Genomic DNA, 17,978 nt, shown 5'->3' on the forward strand with positions numbered 1-17,978 from the left:
ACACGCAGCGCCTAGGAATACTCTCCTCTCCAGAACCAGAACAGAGGAAAACGCCACAGAGCTTTACTGAGAGATGGAGAGTCCCACGCGCACCTGTAAAGAGGCAGAGCTCCCTGGCAGGAAGAGGAAACACTGTAAGTGTAGTCTTTCTCCCTTAATAAATCAAGAGACTTGCCTTATAAAAGGAAACAGTAAGAGCACAAAAATCAAATAGATCAATGGAAGACAAAGGCAGTCCAGGAAAAGATCATGTTATGTATTAATATTTGAATTTTTAAGAGATAAAGTAAATAAAGGTCTAGGAGGAAAAAAAAGTCAATAAATGATGCTGAACATTTTTATTCACTTTTTAAAAAATCAACTTTGGCCTTACCTCATATAAAACAACTAAGACTAATTTCATGTGACTCTGGGGTAACTTTCAATGTAAAATATTTAGAAAGAAAATATAAATTAACATTTATTATTATAGGGTGGTTTCTCTAAACTTAAATGCATCAGTCAACACAAGCATTGAGAATCTTTTTAATTTCATTGCTAAAACACAAAAAAACTCACTGTTTCAGTTTCCACTTCTCTGCTTTTTAGTAAAACTGAAATGAATAGTTCAGTAAAGGAAATAAATAAGCAATCCCCAGGAGAAGAAGGGCAGATGGCTGATAAACATATGAAAAGATGGTCAACCTAATTCTAGGAAGGAAGCAACAAATTAAAAACACATGCTGTATAAGTATATTGTTTTCACCCACAAGGCAAACAAGAATTAAACAGATTGGCAGTTGTTAAGTGCTGGTGAGAACAAAATGAAATGAATATGTTTCTACTCTACCTGTAAGTGCACGGCTTGCCTTTCTCAAGGGAAATTTGGTAGCACCCATTACAATGAAAAGCGGGCTCTTTCAACTCAGCAATTAACATCACTGCCTGGGAAACATTCACAGTTAGTGCTAAGTGCATACAATAGCACATCAAGAAATATTTACTACAGTAGTATTCAAAATAGAAAATAAAAAGAAACTTGTCAAAGATCCATCAACATAAAGAAATAGTTAAATAAATTACACCAGAACCAAATTGTGGTAAGCTGCTGCTGCGTCGCTTCAGTCGTGTCCGACTCTGTGCGACCCCAGAGACGGCAGCCCACCAGGCTCCCCCGACCCTGGGATTCTCCAGGCAAGAACACTGGAGTGGGTTGCCATTGCCTTCTTCAATGCATGAAAGTGAAAAGTGCAAGTGAAGTCGCTCAGTCATGTCCGACTCCCAGCGACCCCATGGACTGCAGCCCACCATGCTCCTCCGTCCATGGGATTTTCCAGGCAAGAGTACTGGAGTGGGGTGCCATTGCCTTCTCCGAATTGTGGTATACTATACTGCAATAAAGAGATCTACATGTATTAGTAAGTAAATTCATGTTAAGTGAAAAAAAGCAAGAGATAAGTGAATCCCACATATGTAAAAACTAAACATGCAACCCCTCCCCACAAAACCCTAAACCAAGCCTATGCTGTGTATGAATGTGGAGGCACAGAGGAAGCAGTCACATCCCAGTGGGAGCAGTGGTGACTTCAAGGAAAGTGGAAAAGCTTCGGTGGAGCTATGGTTGACTGGAGGTGTTTTCCCCACGTGACCACACCTGTGCTCCTATCCCACAGGCTCCTCTTACAATGTGAAGCTGACAGTCCTCCACTGAGAGACAGGTCCCTCTTCCTGAACCAGAGTGGACTTTGTAACAACCTCCAGCAACTGAACGCAGAGGGGTGATGCTTGGAGACTTCGCTAGGTTGTAGAAAACAACATCACTTCCTCTGGGTTCTCTCTGTCTCTCTCTCTCTCCTTTCCTCTGGACCCAGCCGGCATGTTATAAGGAAGCCTAGGCCACACGGAGGTGTTCCAGCCAACAGTTCTGGCAAAAATCCCAGCCAGCCACCAGACGTGTGAATGAATGTGCCATCAGATGAGTCTGACTTTCAGCCTTTGAATCTTCCAGCTGGGGTCCCAGACTTCTCAGGGCAGAGAAAAGCCACCACCTCTGAATTCAGCCATCTTCTGCCTGAATTCCTGACCCTCAGAAACTGTGAGCAGCTTCACACACTAAGTTTTGGGTGATTTGTCACTCAGCCATAGGCATTCCGTAGACTGACTTTCCATGCACTGTTCATGTATGTCCGGTGAGACGGCTCACTGAGCAGCATCAGGACTACGGTGTACCCAGCTGATCACTGGGGCACACCCAGCACAACTTGGGAGGAAGGTTGCCACCACCCACCGTCTATTTTCACACTTGTGCAACCCCAGCATTCACGTAGAGCAGCTTCAAAGTTGTTAACCCTTGGGAAGCTACTCTAACATCGAGAGTACAATGCTTACACACAGTTCCTTTTGTATTTAGCCATTCAGTTTCTAGTTGAAAACACCATTTTCCAAAGGTACTTGGGTCAGTTCCTTTATTGCCCTAGAATCTACGTATGTTCCTTCTAACCCTCCTAACAGTCCTACCAGTGAGACACTATTAACCACATGTTACAGATGGAGGTTGGGACTCCAAGTACAGGTAGGTGACAGGAGGATGGACTGCTCAGCCCTCAAGCCCAGAGGCAGGACTGCTTTGTCAGGCTGCCCCATGCTCTTCCCCTAGGTCTGCTTCCTGGGGGCAAGGCGGAGGAGGGGGTGTGTGCTTAAAGCAACGCAGCATCAAAATGTGCCACTGTCCTTCATTTTTACACGGGCTGTGAGCAGAGTCTGGCCATGGGAAGGCTCTCTGTCACAGCCCCATCTTCTGCTCCAAGTAGCTACTCATCGGAGGCCACCTATACAGGGTTCCTGCCCTCCCTGGGCAGGGGGAGTGGGGGAGTGCAAGGGGAGGATGGTAACAGATCAGGCCCACCCAGCCCCCTAACGTCTCAGCCCCCGCAGCTTTCCAGCTGGGTCTCCAGCCTCGCCAAGAACTTCATGCTGCATTGCTGGAGCCGGCAGGGCTGGTGTGCAAAAGCCCAGAAGGACCAAGACAGCACTTTCTCGGAGCTCTGACTCCTGGCCAACTCATCTCACACGTCACGTGCGAGTCTTAAACCTCATCAAGAAGGCCTGGAGGAGTTTCCAGTCTCCACTTTCCTTCCAAAACCTCCTCTTCTCAGCCCCCTCCCTTTTCTTTCTCCACTGAGAAGAAACTAACAGGAAGCGAACCAGCCACAGCCCCAGCAGGAAACAGAGACGCCACTTCTCGCTTCCCTTCACTTTTAACTCTAGAGATGGGCTTGGGCCACAATTTAGGCTACAGGGAGAATCAGATCATTCATCCTGGAGCCAATGAGCCTCCAGAAATAGCCTGTCCACTTGGCCAAGGGGCCTGGCGTTACCCGGGTTGGTGTACAGGACACAACATTTCTGAGGCTGAGCCGATTGCTGTGTAAAGTGCTTTAAGTGGACAACACCCCTCCCTTCAACTGGAAATTAGGGCCACCTTGTCACTGCCCCTCTCAAAAAACTTGTATTGTCAGACTGAACACCGAGGGAGGCGGGGAAGTGGTGAGTTGCCGTAGACGCTGCTTGCCAGGTATAAGGCCGGCTCCAGACTGGGAGTTCATCCCAGTGAAAGCCAATTTCCCAGGAATTGTTTATGACCTTAGCCTGTGCTAACTCTGCAGAGAAAGTGCCAGAAGATAAGTTGAGGATCAGAGTAGAGAAGTATCATCTTTTGAGTTCATTTTCTGCTGCTTCTCGTCACTATTTAAAAAGAAGTGAGTCAGTGGACCACGTAAGGAAAAACTCAGCCGCAGAGAAATGTGATACGAAGTTCTCCCTCAGCCTCCCCGAGTGAATGAGGAAGGGACTTTTGCTTTTGTTTTCCTTCAGACTTAATAACAGGCTGCTTCTTCTCTGTGGTTTGTTTGGAGCTGTCTCCCTGACCTTAACCTCAGGGCGCCCACACAAATAGCCCAGGACTCCTCTGTCATTAGGCAGTAGGGAGGAGGGCACCCCTGTGGGCCTCTCGGGCACATCCCTGGCTATGCCCCAGAGCCCCAACCTGGCCCAGAGCACCCCCCACCCCAGCTCTGGCTCCATGAGACTGCAAAGATTCAACAAGTTTTGGGGATTCAGAAGTGTCTTTCCAAATTGTGTTTCCTTGAAAAGGTGACATCAGCTGGGAGGAAGGGCACTCCAGCTGAAGGCCACGTGTGTACCCAGGAGCTCTGGGACCCCAGCTGCTGGTCCCTCCCCTCGATGGTTCTTAGAGAGCCACACAGAGAGCTCTGGGGAAAGGGCTGGGTCTTCCTCCCCTCTCTGTCTAAAATGTGCTGGCCATAGGCCACCTCGGATACAGAGCTGAGGATATCAGCTGCTAACTTGTTCTGAGAGAACTTTCTGGAAGCATGGCTTCTGCGTGGAAGGGGAGATCCCAGGACCCTAAAGACCATCAGTGAGGCAGCACAACTTCTAAATGCACTTCCTGTGCAGCCTTCAGCTCACATCCAAGGTATCTGCAACCAGGCAATCAGAACTGGGATAATTTATTTTTATCCCCACGATCAGAATGGCTATTGCAGACTCCCCTCTTAAGACTGCCTTTTTCCTATCCCAGTCCTTCAGAAACGGTGTCTCCTTTGTAAGTTGATGGGCTTACTTATCGGATGGTAGAGGTGTCCCAGGGGAAACAGCCACCGTCCCTCCCCAGCCTGCCACCCCCAGCCTTGCAGGTGGTCCCACGCCTTCCAGGAACGTAAGGGAGTCAGGTGGGAGGACTTCCAGGAAGGCTGGATCAGGCTGTGTTTTCCTTGAAAACAGGAAAGTTCCCAAGAAAGGAACCCAAGGCCAAGACTGAGGGGCCAGCAGGAAAGGCAGTCCATGAGCCACTCCAGTCCGCTGCTGGCTGCACTCTCGCAGTGCACTGAGACTGGTTCCAGCAACGCCTCCCCAGTGGGGTTTGTATGTATTTTCAATGTACAAACCCTGCCTTCCTTGATTAAAATTGATTCCTAGGTATTTTATTCTTTTGGATGCTGTGTAAGTGGATCCGTTTTCTTAATGTCTTTTTTGGATTGTTCGTTACTATTGTATAGAAATACAACTTTAAAATTCAGTTTTGTTGAATTTGCTTATTCAAACAGATTTTTTTGCGGAGGTGTGGATTCTTTAGGGTTTTAATACGTAAGATTATGTCATCTGCAAACAGAGATACTTTTACTTCTTCCCTTTCCATTTGGATGTCTTTTCTTTCTTTCCCTTGCCTTGTTGTTCTGGCAAGAACTTCAGTATCCTGTTGAATTGAAAGCTGGTGTCCTTGTCTTATTACTTATCTTCAGGGAAAGCATTAAACCTTTTACTATTGACAACGTCGCTGGTTTTTGTACATGGACTTTTTCATGTTGAGGAAGTTCCCTTCTAATCCTAATTTGTCGTTGTTGTTTAGTGGCTAAATTGTGTCCGACTCTTTGTGATCCCGTGGACTGTAGCCCACCAGACTCCACTATCCAGTTAGATTTCCCAGGCAAGGATACTGAAGAGGGTTGCCATTTCCATCTCCAGGTGGTCTTTCCCACTTAGGGATCAAATTCATGTCTCCTGCATTGGCAGGAGGATTCTTTACCACTGAGCCACCAAATCCTGATTTACCAAGTGCTTTAATCATGAAAGGATGTTGATTTTTTTTTTTTTTTAGAATGCTTTTTACGTATCTATTGACATGATTTTATCCCTTCATTCTATTAACATGGCTTGACTTTTCAGTTGTTGAACAGCCCTTGCCTTCCTAGGAGAAATCTCACTTGGTTTTGCTGTGGCGGGCAGGCTGCTCCATGTGATCAGCGTGTCCAGACGGCTGAAGTGGAGGACCCCCGTGTCAAGGAGGCAGCCCGAGGCTGTAGCACACCCACAAGTGCACAGAGAATGAGCAGAAAGCAGTGAGCAAGCACCTCGCCCCTGACCACCTGAACCAGCCAGCATCCTGGGCAGTGTGGCACCAGTCCTGGAGAGGAAAGATAAGCCCTGCTGGCGTTGGTGAGAAGGAGATCAGCGTTGATTCACATCACAAGGGACAGACAGCTCTCCTCAAACGCTGTCCCAAGTCCACTCTGCCTGTCAGAAATTCAATAAATATGCTGAAGATCAGAAGGGAACATAAGAGAATTATTTATTATTTACAAGAGAAGACTAAAAGCATCTGCATATTATTTAAATTTTGGTTTATAGCTTTAAAATGAGTCCCTAAAACTTGAAGTTAACTCAGTAAATATATTATTACTTTATTAACTACAAAACACAATAAGCTATTGATACAGCACAAATTCACAGGCAGTGGTGCCTGACAGTGAGACAGCAGTGTAGAGATCGCAAAATAATTTTTTATATTATTTACCTGCCTTTGTGAAAGGAGTATGACTAGCTGGCCTTTGGACCACAACATACATACAAATCAAGTCAGCTTTTTGGAAAATGACAGTCCATAAGCATGTGATAAGGAGCAGTCACACTGTAGGATTCACCACCCAACCCACAGCAAATTAAATTGATCACGATAAAGATAAACAAAGAAAATTAAAAGGCAAGAATGGCAGCAGTTGAAAAACACATCTCTCAAGACCTCACTGTTGAGGTTCTGGAAGCAAAGTCTTCTTCCTCCACATTGCTGGGTTTCTCTCTATGCATCAGTGTGTGCAGGAGGAGCTTGGCAGCCATGCATGAGAGCCAGACGTCATAGGACGACCCCAGATCCCAGTCCTTGCAAAGGCTAATATTAGACTATTTTATGTATAAATGTCAAAGGTTTGGAACCCAAATTATTCAGATTGCCAGTGTTTTGCCCACAGCCAAGTGTAAAAAAATGAAGTTGGCATAACCAGGCATTATTCTTCCCGAAAGATAGAAAAGTGACTTGCATTTTTAATGAGTTTATAGCCAAGAGGGGAAGCCAGTGGTGATCTGGGGCCAGCTAGGACTGGCTTACGAAAACCAATTGTTAAATCTTTCAAGAATTTTGAAAGCCAGTTGTGAAACAGCTTTTATCAAAATCAGAATCATATCAACTTATAATTAGATTATATAATGCACAAAAGTAACAAATATTCAAAACTTCTCAATTCCCAATTATTTTACTACATTCCGTGACACGTTGGCAGCTTGTAAGAGGACTTGGAGGGGGGATTTCCATCATGGTAATTGGCAGAGTAAAATCAAGGCCTTTCCTGCTTGCCCCACTACCACCCCAGGCAGGGGACAGGTTGTTCATCATTTACTGGCCCACCACCAAGGCCTCCTGCATGCAGTTAATGGAGCCCACAGTTCTGGCTGGGAAGACAAGCCTTTTGGGCAAATTTCTCCCGGTAATTCTAACTTTCGGGAAGTTTCCACAATAGGGGCTGCTTCTGAATTCTTCAGGAAGTGCTCAGACCCTCCCGTCTGCAAGTGAGTCACGGGTAGAAAGGGCGCTCAATCCCACCATCATTACGATTCTCACAGCAATCTAGAAATGTGATCAAACGAGGATTCTTTCTCCACTAACATGACAAAACAGCCTCTGTGCACTTGGTGCGGTTTCCTGGGTTCACACAGCCTGTGGGAGGCGAATCTAGCTTTCTATACAGATTAGCTAGATCAGATGGATACATTTTATCTTAAAAAAAAAAAAAAAAGAATTAAACAAACACAAGGTCCAGAACCAGCATACTCTGGTGGAAATACAGATTGAAACAACGTTCTGGTAGAAATACAGATTGAAACAACGTTCTGGTAATATGCAGCTGCAACTTTAAACCTGTGATACCCTCACTCTCAACAATCTCACTTCTAGAAATTTATCTTTAAGGAAATTAACAGTATGCCGAGATTTTTCTGACCTATTTTCAATACAGTGATATTTGTACTCACGAATTCAGAAGCAACCAGTGTCCCAGGAAAGGAATTTTGGTTGATTGGGTTGCATCCTTGATACCTGGGAATTTGTTAGAAATGAAGATTCTTGAGTTCAACCCCAGTACATCCAGCCCTCTGGGTTTAAATAAATCCTCCGTGTGACTGATTTGAATTTGAGAACCCCTGGGTTGAATAAAATATGGGATAACTAAACAAAGAGATGCCATGGTGTTCATGAAGAACTTGGGAAAATATGTTCACAATATAGTAAGTACAGCCATATATAACTGACCCTTGAACAACTCTGGTGCTTGGGGTACCCATCCTCAACACAGTTGAAATAGGAATATAACTTCTAGTATCCAAGGTTCCTCATCCACGGATTCAACCTACTGTTGTACTTACTATTGAAAAAAATCCACATATATGTGGACTTGCAAAGTTCAAACCCGTGTTGTTCAAGGGTCCACGGTACCATACAAACCCAGTTATGGAAATCTAGTACATATGTGTGTGTGTGCATATATATACATGCTCAGATATGTAAAGTTGAGAATGATAAACACCAAAAAGTGAGCAACATTTATCTTTGGAAAAGGAGTTCCCCCGTCCTTTTATTTATCCTTGTTTTTTTAATTTTTGTGCAATAAACATGTAAGAAAATAAGCAAAAAATTGTTGTTGTTTAGTTGCTAACTTGTGTCTCTTTGTGACCCCATGGACTGTAGCCCATGGGCTCCTCTGTCCATGGGATTTCCCACTGGAGTAAGTATTGCCATTTCCTTCTTTAGGGGCATCTTCCAGATCCAGGGATTGAACCCATGTCTCCTGCATTAGAAGGCAGATTCTTTACCACTGAGCCACCATGGAAGCCCAAGCAATAAATTCTCTCTAGTTTTATTTAAATACTACTGAGTTTTTAAAATACATGCATATATATACACATATAAACCCAAGATTTTGTAAAACTCCATGCCTCCTGCCCATCCATCCCCGGGATGCTTCATATCAGGTCCTACAGACACGCCTCGGCCCAGGACCTGGAGACAGATGTCAGAAGGCAGCATTTGGCTCACTGGCTGCAGGAAATAGGACTGGGATGAAGAGCAGAAATCTGGCCCTGTCTCAGTTTAGTTCAGTTCAGTCGCTCAGTCGTGTTCGACTCTTTGTGACCCCACAGACTGCAGCATGCCAGGCTTCCCTGTCCATCACCAACTCCTGGAGCTTACTCAAACTCATGTCCATCGAGTCAGTGATACCATCCAACCATCTCATCCTCTGTCTCATCTGGCCCTGTCTACACAGGGTTAAAATATAAACTGGTTAGAGAAAAGCCCGTGGGAAAGGCATGACATTTGTTTGCAAGGAAACATAAACAAGGACAAATGAAGACAGAAAAGTGGCCCAGTGAGAGGCTGATCGAAGCCAGCTGGGCAAGCAAGCTCCCGCCTTCAGGAAAGACAGAGAATCAGGGGCGGGCCTGGGGCGGGGCGGCGCAGGGCAGCCTCTCTAGCCCTGAACTGCCCCAAGGAGCCAGCATGGGGAAATGGAGCTTCAGGCACTTTGGGACCAGAATTAGCTGTTCCAGTTGCCTGGATGGGAGGAAGCACCACCCAGATTCCGTCTTCTCAGCTCCAAGTTCATATACAGAAAAGAATCCACATCTATCTACCACCAGCCACAGGCCAGGTGCAAAGCAAAGCATTTCATCATGTTATTTGATCCCTGTAACGGTCCTGGAGAGCTCTCATCCCCCTCCACTCCTGCCATTTGCCTATCCAACTCGCCCAAGGTCAAGTAGCTCCTGAGTTGTGGACCAGGTATCCAAACCAGGACCCATGTCCATCTACAGAGTGCAGGCTTTCCCCATCACCGCAAGCCAAGTGGTCCTCAGTGACCACCAGAGTGCTTCCAGAGCTCTCGCCATGTCCCTTCCTGCCCCCTCTGGACACCTGCCCCAGTCCACCGCTCTCCCATCCACCACCATCCACCAACTCTGAGCATCTGAGCCCCTTAGAGAGCTCAGCCCTGGCCTTGGTATCATTTCCTGAAATGATACATATCTTGTAATGAACATGTAATGATACCTATCTTGTAAAGAAATGATTACATATCTTGTAAAGGCTAAGGCAGCTTTACAAGGCTTCTTTTCAATCATGCTGGGCAAATGCTCAGAAGTAGTGTAAATTATCATTAATTTGAAGAGATATTTCCCTTTGAAAGACAAAACGGCTCACTGATTTCATGAATGATAGCTGAAGCTTAGAAGTTACACTGAAGTTTTCTCCCTTGTCCTTCGCCTAAATCTGACCTTTTATTCCTTCTCCACATTGCTTTCAGAGCAAAGACACAGGAACCTCCCCCCAAGGAGGGGGAGGCGGTGGAGGGGTTCCCTCAAGACCAAACAATGTCCGAGAGCATAACCAGCCCCCGGCTGCAGGGCCCAGGTGTCAGTCACCCGCTGGCACCACCTCCTCTCCCTTCTCACCCCTCTTTCCTCATCTGGGTGTGTCATTGCCGTCCTCCAAATGAGGTGAAGCTGATAAAAGGAGACAATCTCAGCCTGCTTGAGGTCAAACCCCCCTTGACTGGCACCCATTTTCCTTCCTATGGGGACTTCAAGGGTTTTACATGACTCAGCTTCTGATAAAGCTTCTTTAGATATTATTTCCCCTCTAATGAGTTTCATTCACACAGGAAAAACTTTTTTTTAAAGGGCAAACTCCCTTCCTGTCATTCTGCTCACTTCCCCTTCTGGGGAAATGGAGTTAGTCCCTTTTGCCCAGACTTTCTTGGGAGGGGAGGCACCTGCAACTGAGGTGCACAAAACCTTCTACATGGTCGTCTACACCACTGATGGTTTTCTCAGGGCTGAGCCATTAGGAAGTGCATGGTCACCATGACAGCTGAGAGTGTCTGGGTCATGTGGCTGTTGTCACGCTGGAGATTCCCATACTGACTGAAGGCCAGTCCATATCAGTTCATCCAACTGATGGAAATAACAGCCATTATGTCTAGGCGAGTTACTCCTCCCAAACTAGAGGAGAGACATCAGTGTAGCCTTGACCCTCCTCTTGCTTATTCCACTGCTCCTGACTTTATTTTTGGGGGCTCCAAAATCATTGCAGATGGTGATTGCAGCCATGATATTAAAAGGCGCTTACTCTTAGAAGGAAAGTTATGACCAACCTAGACAGCATATTAAAAAGCAGAGACATTACTTTGCCAAGAAAGTCCGTCTAGTCAAGGCTATGGTTTTTCCAGTGGTCATGTATGGATGTGAGAGCTGGACCAAAAAGAAAGGTGAGCGCCAAAGAATTGATGCTTTTGAACTGTGGTGTTGGAGAAGACTCTTGAGAGTCCCTTGGACTGCAAGGAGATCCAACCAGTCCATCCTAAAGGAGATCAGTCAGTCCTGGGTGTTCATTGGAAGGACTGATGTTGAAGCTGAAACTCCAATACTTCGGCCACCTGATGCTAAGAGCTGACTCATTTGAAAAGACCCTGATGCTAGGAAAGATTGAGGGCAGGAGGCGAAGGGGACGACAGAGGATGAGATGGTTGGATGGCATCACCAACTCGACGGACTTGGGTTTGGGTGGACTGTGGGAGTTGGTGATGGACAGGGAGGCCTGGCGTACTGTGGTTCATGGGGTCTCAAAGAGTCGGACACAACTGAGCGACTGAACTGAACTGAACTGACACCCATAGGTGCCCCCGGCCTGACTCAGCCTGCGCCTGCAGCCATCCTCACAGCATCCCCACCCTCTGCCTCACCAGGCAATGGGCTGTCCTGTCCTCTACTAATTGTTTTTACCATGTTTCTCCCTTTTGGATAAAGTGGTCTTACAGTTTATTCCATCAGCTTCCCTCCCTGAGGACTTCCCAAGACCACTGGAGGCCACCCACTCAGGCTGGCAGAAGCAGCACTTATTCCCCTTACTCTTGCCCATGGCCCTCTGGCACTGGAGCCAAGTCTGAGGTGCAAACTAGGATGGGGAGGCCAGAGAGGGATGTACTTTCCTTATAATATCTAGGTCCAGCAACCTTGGAAACCAGGCGTCTCAAAATGCTGGCAGATAATATCATTATCCATAACACTGTTCCTCGGGCCATTTTCACACTGGTCATGCCACCTATGCTTTGCAGTTTTAGGAATAAAAGTTGTATCTGCCCCAGAGAAATCTTTATGTCTCTCCCAGAAGCATATACACAAGAGTTTTCATTCTTACTCTTCCCCTCCTCCTCTTCCTCCTGCTGCTACTTCTTTTTCTCCTTTAGAGCTGACTCACTGGAAAAGCCCCTGATGCTGGGAAAGACTGGGGGCAGGAGGAGAAGGGGACGACAGAGGATGACATGGCTGGATGGCATCACTCGATGGGCATGAGTTTGAGTGAACTCCGGGAGTTGGTGATGGACAGGGAGGCCTGGCGTTCTGCGATTCATGGGGTCGCAAAGAGTCGGACACAACTGAGCGACTGAACTGAAGGCTTGTAATTGTTTAGTGTTTTCTAACCCTCCACTGTTTTTTTATTCTAGGGGTTCTTAGAATTTACATTATGCAACCCTGAATTTACATTATGCAAATTCAATACTGTATTTTTCTACTATCATTACTGAGAGCTAATCAATATTCTATATTATGTCCCTGAACAACTTAATGCTTTTATACCTATCATTTCTCCCACACAACCTCCCATATTGAGATCATGTGAGATTTTAATGTATTATAATGGCACCACAATTTTTAAAAATAATAGTTGCTCATGTAAACTTACATATGAATTTTGCTGGTTTCTTTGCTCACTGACACTTCTTGTATCTCACACATTCCTTTTAAATTCATTTTTCATTTTGCTGAAGTCCATCTTCTGGTCATCTTTTTTTTTTTCCAGAAAGAATTTTGGGAGTAGTAAATTTTCTGATTTTTTTATTTTTTTTTCCTTTTCACTTGATTGATCGTCTGTTTAGGTATAGAATACTATGGTGCATAATCATGTCCCCTGAGGATTTTGAAGATATTGGTTCTTTATCTTCTTTCATTCAGTTCCACCAACAAAAAGTCTAATTTCTCTCAAAATCTCATATTTTTATGGGTCGTTTGCTTCTCTTTGTTCCTGATGCTCTCAAATTTATTTTGATTCTGCTGTGTATAGATGGTTTTGCGCGTCTCACTACATCCTTCCTTTTAAGCTGTTGTCTAGTCCCTTTCTGTAACTCTGCTCACTTTTATTCTCTCTCTTCTGATATGTCTTTGTTTTTGTTCTATTTGCTCGTTCCTCCCAGAACACCTAGCAAATGAGCACTGGGACTTCTGGGATCTTTCCACTGAACTTCTTTTTCACATACGCACTTATGTCTTTCTGAAACTGGCTTCATGAAAGAGAAATGAGACTTCACATATCCAGACAACCAAACGGCAGGATACGCTGTGTCAGTGCATCAGGACACTGCACATCAGGAACTGATTTTTCCTGACCCTCCTCCTTGCAGCCTACGCCCACGCACAGTGATTGCTTTGCCCTTTCTTCACTTTGTCTTGGTCTTTTATCCTCCTGGGTATTGGCCTCACCAGAGCCAGTGAAAGTCACTCAGCCATGTCCGACTCTTCGTGACTCCATGGACTACACAGTCTATGGAATTCTCCAGGCCAGAATACTGGAGTGGGTAGCCTCTCCCTTCTCCAGGGTATCTACCCAACCCAGGGATGGAAGCAGGTCTCCCACATTGCAGGTGGATTCTTTACCAGCTGAGCCACAAGGGGAGCAGGTATTGGCATAGCAGGTTCCAAAATGGTCTGCCCTCCTCCCCGACTCATAACTCCTCATGTCCAAGCCCGAGTGACTTCACTGCACTCTGCACACACAGCCTTGGAGAAGCCTATTTGTCATCTATTGATAACATCCATGTGAAATGTCATATTTTTGAAGGATGCTTAATTTATCTGACAAGCCCTGGGATTATGACAAATAACTCAGAAGAGAGCCGATCAGGGGGATGGGCCCTGAGCACAGGCTGGCCCTGGCCCTTCTAGGGTTCATATCACAGGTACCAGCCCCTCGGCTTGTATCTTCAGCTCAGCTCAGCTTCCCTCTGTCTAAACAACCCCTCTGCACACTCCACCTCACTGTTAAAGAGCCTTACAGCTCCTCCAGGCCAATTCTTCCCTGCTTTTCTCATGGATCTCAGAGCACATTCTAGAACAATCTCTGAGGTGTGCTTTTAACCCCAGTTTACAAGCTTCAACTCCCATAGGAACATGGGATTCACTCTCCAAGTGCAGCCAATCTTTTGGCTCGCCAAGAGCTGACCCAAGAAACCCGAGAACTGCTGCAGACCCTTCCTAAGGTTAGCACTCCCTGGGGCTTCCTTCCACATCCTTCTCCCTGGCACCAAACTCTGGGACTGAGGCTGAGTCACTCTTTGCTCCACACCCAAATCTACGTCTGCAAGCCCTGGGACCCCTACCGCTAAACCCCATCCAAAATCCATCCATCCGCTGCACCTTTGCTGCCCACACTGCAACCCCAGCCACACTAACCTCTTGCTTAGACTGGGGCAAGGACCAAGCAGGACTCTAGAGCCTGTAGAGTGATATTAACGTGTCATGACTCATTTGAAGATCAGAATAACTCCAATACTTTCATCTCCATCTGTTTAACTTGTTTATCTACCTCTCAGCTATTTCCAAATTTGGATGGTGAAAAGGGCTGTTTTTCACTTACTTATTCAAACGCCCATACATTCTATGACAGAATATAATTCCATCATATGCATACTTCTAAAACACATAGAAGAATATATGCACATATTTATTTTATTTTATGTTTATTTTAATTTATAGATTCCATGTAAAATATATTTTTAACTTGAAAATATAGAGATTGATGCGTACGTGTTTAGTTGCTGAGTCATGTCTGACTCTTTGTGACCTCATGGACCATAGCCCGCCAGGCTCCTGTGCCTATGGGCTTATTCTGGCAAGAATACTGGAGTGGGTTGCCATTTCTTCCTCTAGGGGATCTTCCTGACCCAGGTGTAGAACCCATGTCTCCTGTAGCTCCTGCATTGGCAGGAGAATTTTTTAACCACTGAGGCATCTGAGAAGCCCATAGAGATGGATGCATATTTGTAATTTGTTGATTTTGCCAGGTAACTCTCTCCCATCTTACCTTCTCCTCCAGTTACTGAGTCACAGAGGCAGCAAACCACAGCTATGCCCTTAGATCCTGTCTGGGTGCTGAGATCTGCAGCTCACTCCACCCACAGGTATCTGAGTCTCAACTGTCTCTTCTCCTTTGGGCAGGATGTTCTGCCTGTTGAGATGGGCTGTCTGGGATCTGCAAGTGTTCTGGGGGACTCAGAGCCTACTGAGCTGGGAGGGCGGGGTTTATCCTAGTCCTTGGCCTCTGGTCCCAAACCACAGCGCAGGACAGAAGAACTGGCTCTCACTCAGGACATTGGACCTACAGACACGATGACTTCTGTGGTTGCTTCAACAACGTATCCAAGAGTTTCTGCCCATCGGCACCTCTGTCCCCAGGAGCTGCTCCCATGAAGAGGGGCTGAAAAAACGGCTTCCGGTAGGACTGCTACAGAAGGAAGTCACTGAGCTTGGAATTGGGGTATAAGCCACGGAAGCCAATTGCCTGGAACCCCCAACCCATTCTGCTTCCCACAGCATGTCTGCCATTGGAAGACGAGGAGAAAGCAGCAGTCCTCAGCACACTTCTGTGTTCTTCACACAGGAGACTCTGGGTGGGACTCAAACAAAACTGGAAGCTGGGAGCGGTGCTGGGAAAATAGGTCATGATGTGGGGTGAGGGGAAGGACCCCACATTCTATTGAGTTTATAGATATTTTCTAGAAGCATTCACCCTCAGTTCCCAACCAGCTTTCTTAATTAAAATGCTGCTGAAAGAAGCAAATCAATTATCAGATACCTTACAAGATGGTTTATTCTAACACACAGAAAATTGCTTATGAGTATCGCATTACTGCTTTAGGTTATCCGTTAACCAAGGCTGCTAATGAACTACATTGTTATCAAGTCAGATAAAAGATGCCCTGGGAGTTCAGGCAAATTATTACAACACAGCGCTTTGTTTTGAAATATAACTCATCTTTACCACACACAAGCTGAGTAACCTAATCTAAGGAGAACCATTCCATGTGGCCACCTGGATTTCTATTGAATGAAAAGGCAAAGAGTATTCTTTAATGCAGCCCAGAAACCCAGGGTACTATTAAGGGGAGAGAAATGTGAATGGGGCCTGCGTCACGCAGCCTTGGGTTTGTGTCTCTTCCAGTGCGTCCTCCATGATAAGGTACGGACATTGCCATAGTCACTACAAAATAATCCTATAAGCATAACAACAGTCACTTGCTTTGGTGTAGCTCACTACAGGCCATGGCAGCTGCTTTCTCTTTTCATCCTTTTTTGGTACCACCATTTGAAAGCTGCGGAGCTGTGGGGCCATTCCACAGCTGTCAGACTCCTTTATCCCACTCCAGCCCAGCCTGCCTTTCTCCTTTTGGAAGGTCTCTCAGTCATTTATAGAAATGGAGACTGCCCAAAGGTTTTCACCTTTCAGTTCCCTTGAGTGTTGACAGGTGGATTCTTCTGACAGCTAAGAAGTTGAGGCCAACAGCTGTAGACAAGGCTGTTCACCTCCTGGTAGACTGCGGTGCTAAAGAAGCTGTGTCTTGAGTCTGGTTCTCATTCCACGAGCCGCTTGCTGCTGGTAGGGCCCACGGACGCAGTGTCATCATGAAGCGTGAACAGCTCTGACACTGGAAACGAGGGCAGGCGTGAGCATGCGTCGACTTCCAAACCTTCTTACTGCTTGCAAGAGTGCTCGTACATCCCTTTATGCGGTCAGCTCCTTGCAGAAGAGAAGCACTGTTTCTTTCAGGACGGAGGCACTGTAGATTCTATAAGTTTATTTGCCCTGCATTTTGAGTTCCATGGGAAGGCCCATCACCAGCTTTGGATGCTCAGATTCAAGCTGTCTCCAGTGAGTGGCTGCCCAGAGTGCCCTCCTGAAGAGGCTGCTCGCTCAGAGCTCGATCACATGCGCATTTCTGGAAAGAAAAAGAGCCATCTGGAAGATTCATTAATACCCAGACCTGAGCTAGGTACCAAAAGAAAGAGAAAGAGACTTGGAGACTCTAGGATAATTAGTGGCTGCCTAGATCCAATTTTCCACCACATCCTCCAAAATCATGCGGATCAACCAGGAGAGAAGCAAAAAAACTGAAGTAGTAACAAGGGTGGCTGTATGTCCTCGTTTTCCTGGGACCATCCCAGAGAACGTCTCCTGAGGATGAGTTAATGCCTGCTAATGCTGAGAAGTCTTTTAACCAAATCCCACACAAATTCCTGGGCCAGGGGTGGGGGTTGGGGGGGAAGACTCAGTAAAATAGGAACTGGTGGGTTTCCTTAAGGTGATAAGACGTGTACTTTAGCCCTAAATCTAACATCTTACTTAATGAAAACCACTAGAGAATTTCCCACAACAGTCAGGCAAAAGACAAATATGCTCACTGTTTCCACTATTATTTAACACTGGTGATTTTAGGCAATGCAATCAGAGACGAGAAAACAATTAGAGGCTTATTGGAAGAGAAGATCTACAATTTGGCAGAAGACATAATATGATGAAAACTCAAGGAGATCAAGAACAAAATAAAAAAAAACAATAAAAGCATTCAATATGTCAGCTGCTATCATGTTAATGCCCCAAATCAATGACCAAGTAAGAGACATGATGGGAAATCCCATTTACTAAAGCAACAAAAACATGAAATATTTAGAAGTGAACTTAATAAGAAATGTGAAAAATCCGTAAGGCCAAAATCTGAAAACTCTCCTGAGACACACAAAAACGCACTTGTGAAAAGCATAGGTTTGTGTCAATGAAGGATAACATCCTCAAAAAGTCAGTTGTCTTCAATTTAACGTGTAAACATAATGCAGCTCCAATAAAAACAGCAAGATGTCTGTTTCTGTAGCCAGATTCTGAAGTTGGTTGTCAAGTTTATATGGAAAACAAATACACAGGAATAGCTAGACTGCGAGAGCCAGGAGGGTGGGAACCAGCCACACCAGGTAATACGTGAAGTCACCCCAAG

At 45.7% G+C, this 17,978-nt stretch overlaps 1 protein-coding gene across 3 annotated transcripts in view; it reads right to left on the minus strand.

The window, feature by feature from the left end:
* Positions 1–323: 323 nt before the first annotated feature.
* Positions 324–17,978, minus strand: part of TMEM273 (transmembrane protein 273) — a 45,812-nt gene continuing 28,157 nt past the window's right edge. For all 3 annotated transcript variants that reach the window (XR_003033066.2, XM_005226626.5, XM_002698965.6), the window contains one exon: positions 324–16,928. Coding sequence is in view for 2 of the 3 variants with exons in the window: in XM_005226626.5 (XP_005226683.1) it covers positions 16,904–16,928 (25 nt within the window). In the remaining variant the exon portion in view is untranslated. The remainder of the gene's footprint in view (positions 16,929–17,978) is intronic.

Source organism: Bos taurus, chromosome 28, assembly GCF_002263795.3.
Source record: "Bos taurus isolate L1 Dominette 01449 registration number 42190680 breed Hereford chromosome 28, ARS-UCD2.0, whole genome shotgun sequence".
Lineage (NCBI taxonomy): Eukaryota > Metazoa > Chordata > Mammalia > Artiodactyla > Bovidae > Bos > Bos taurus.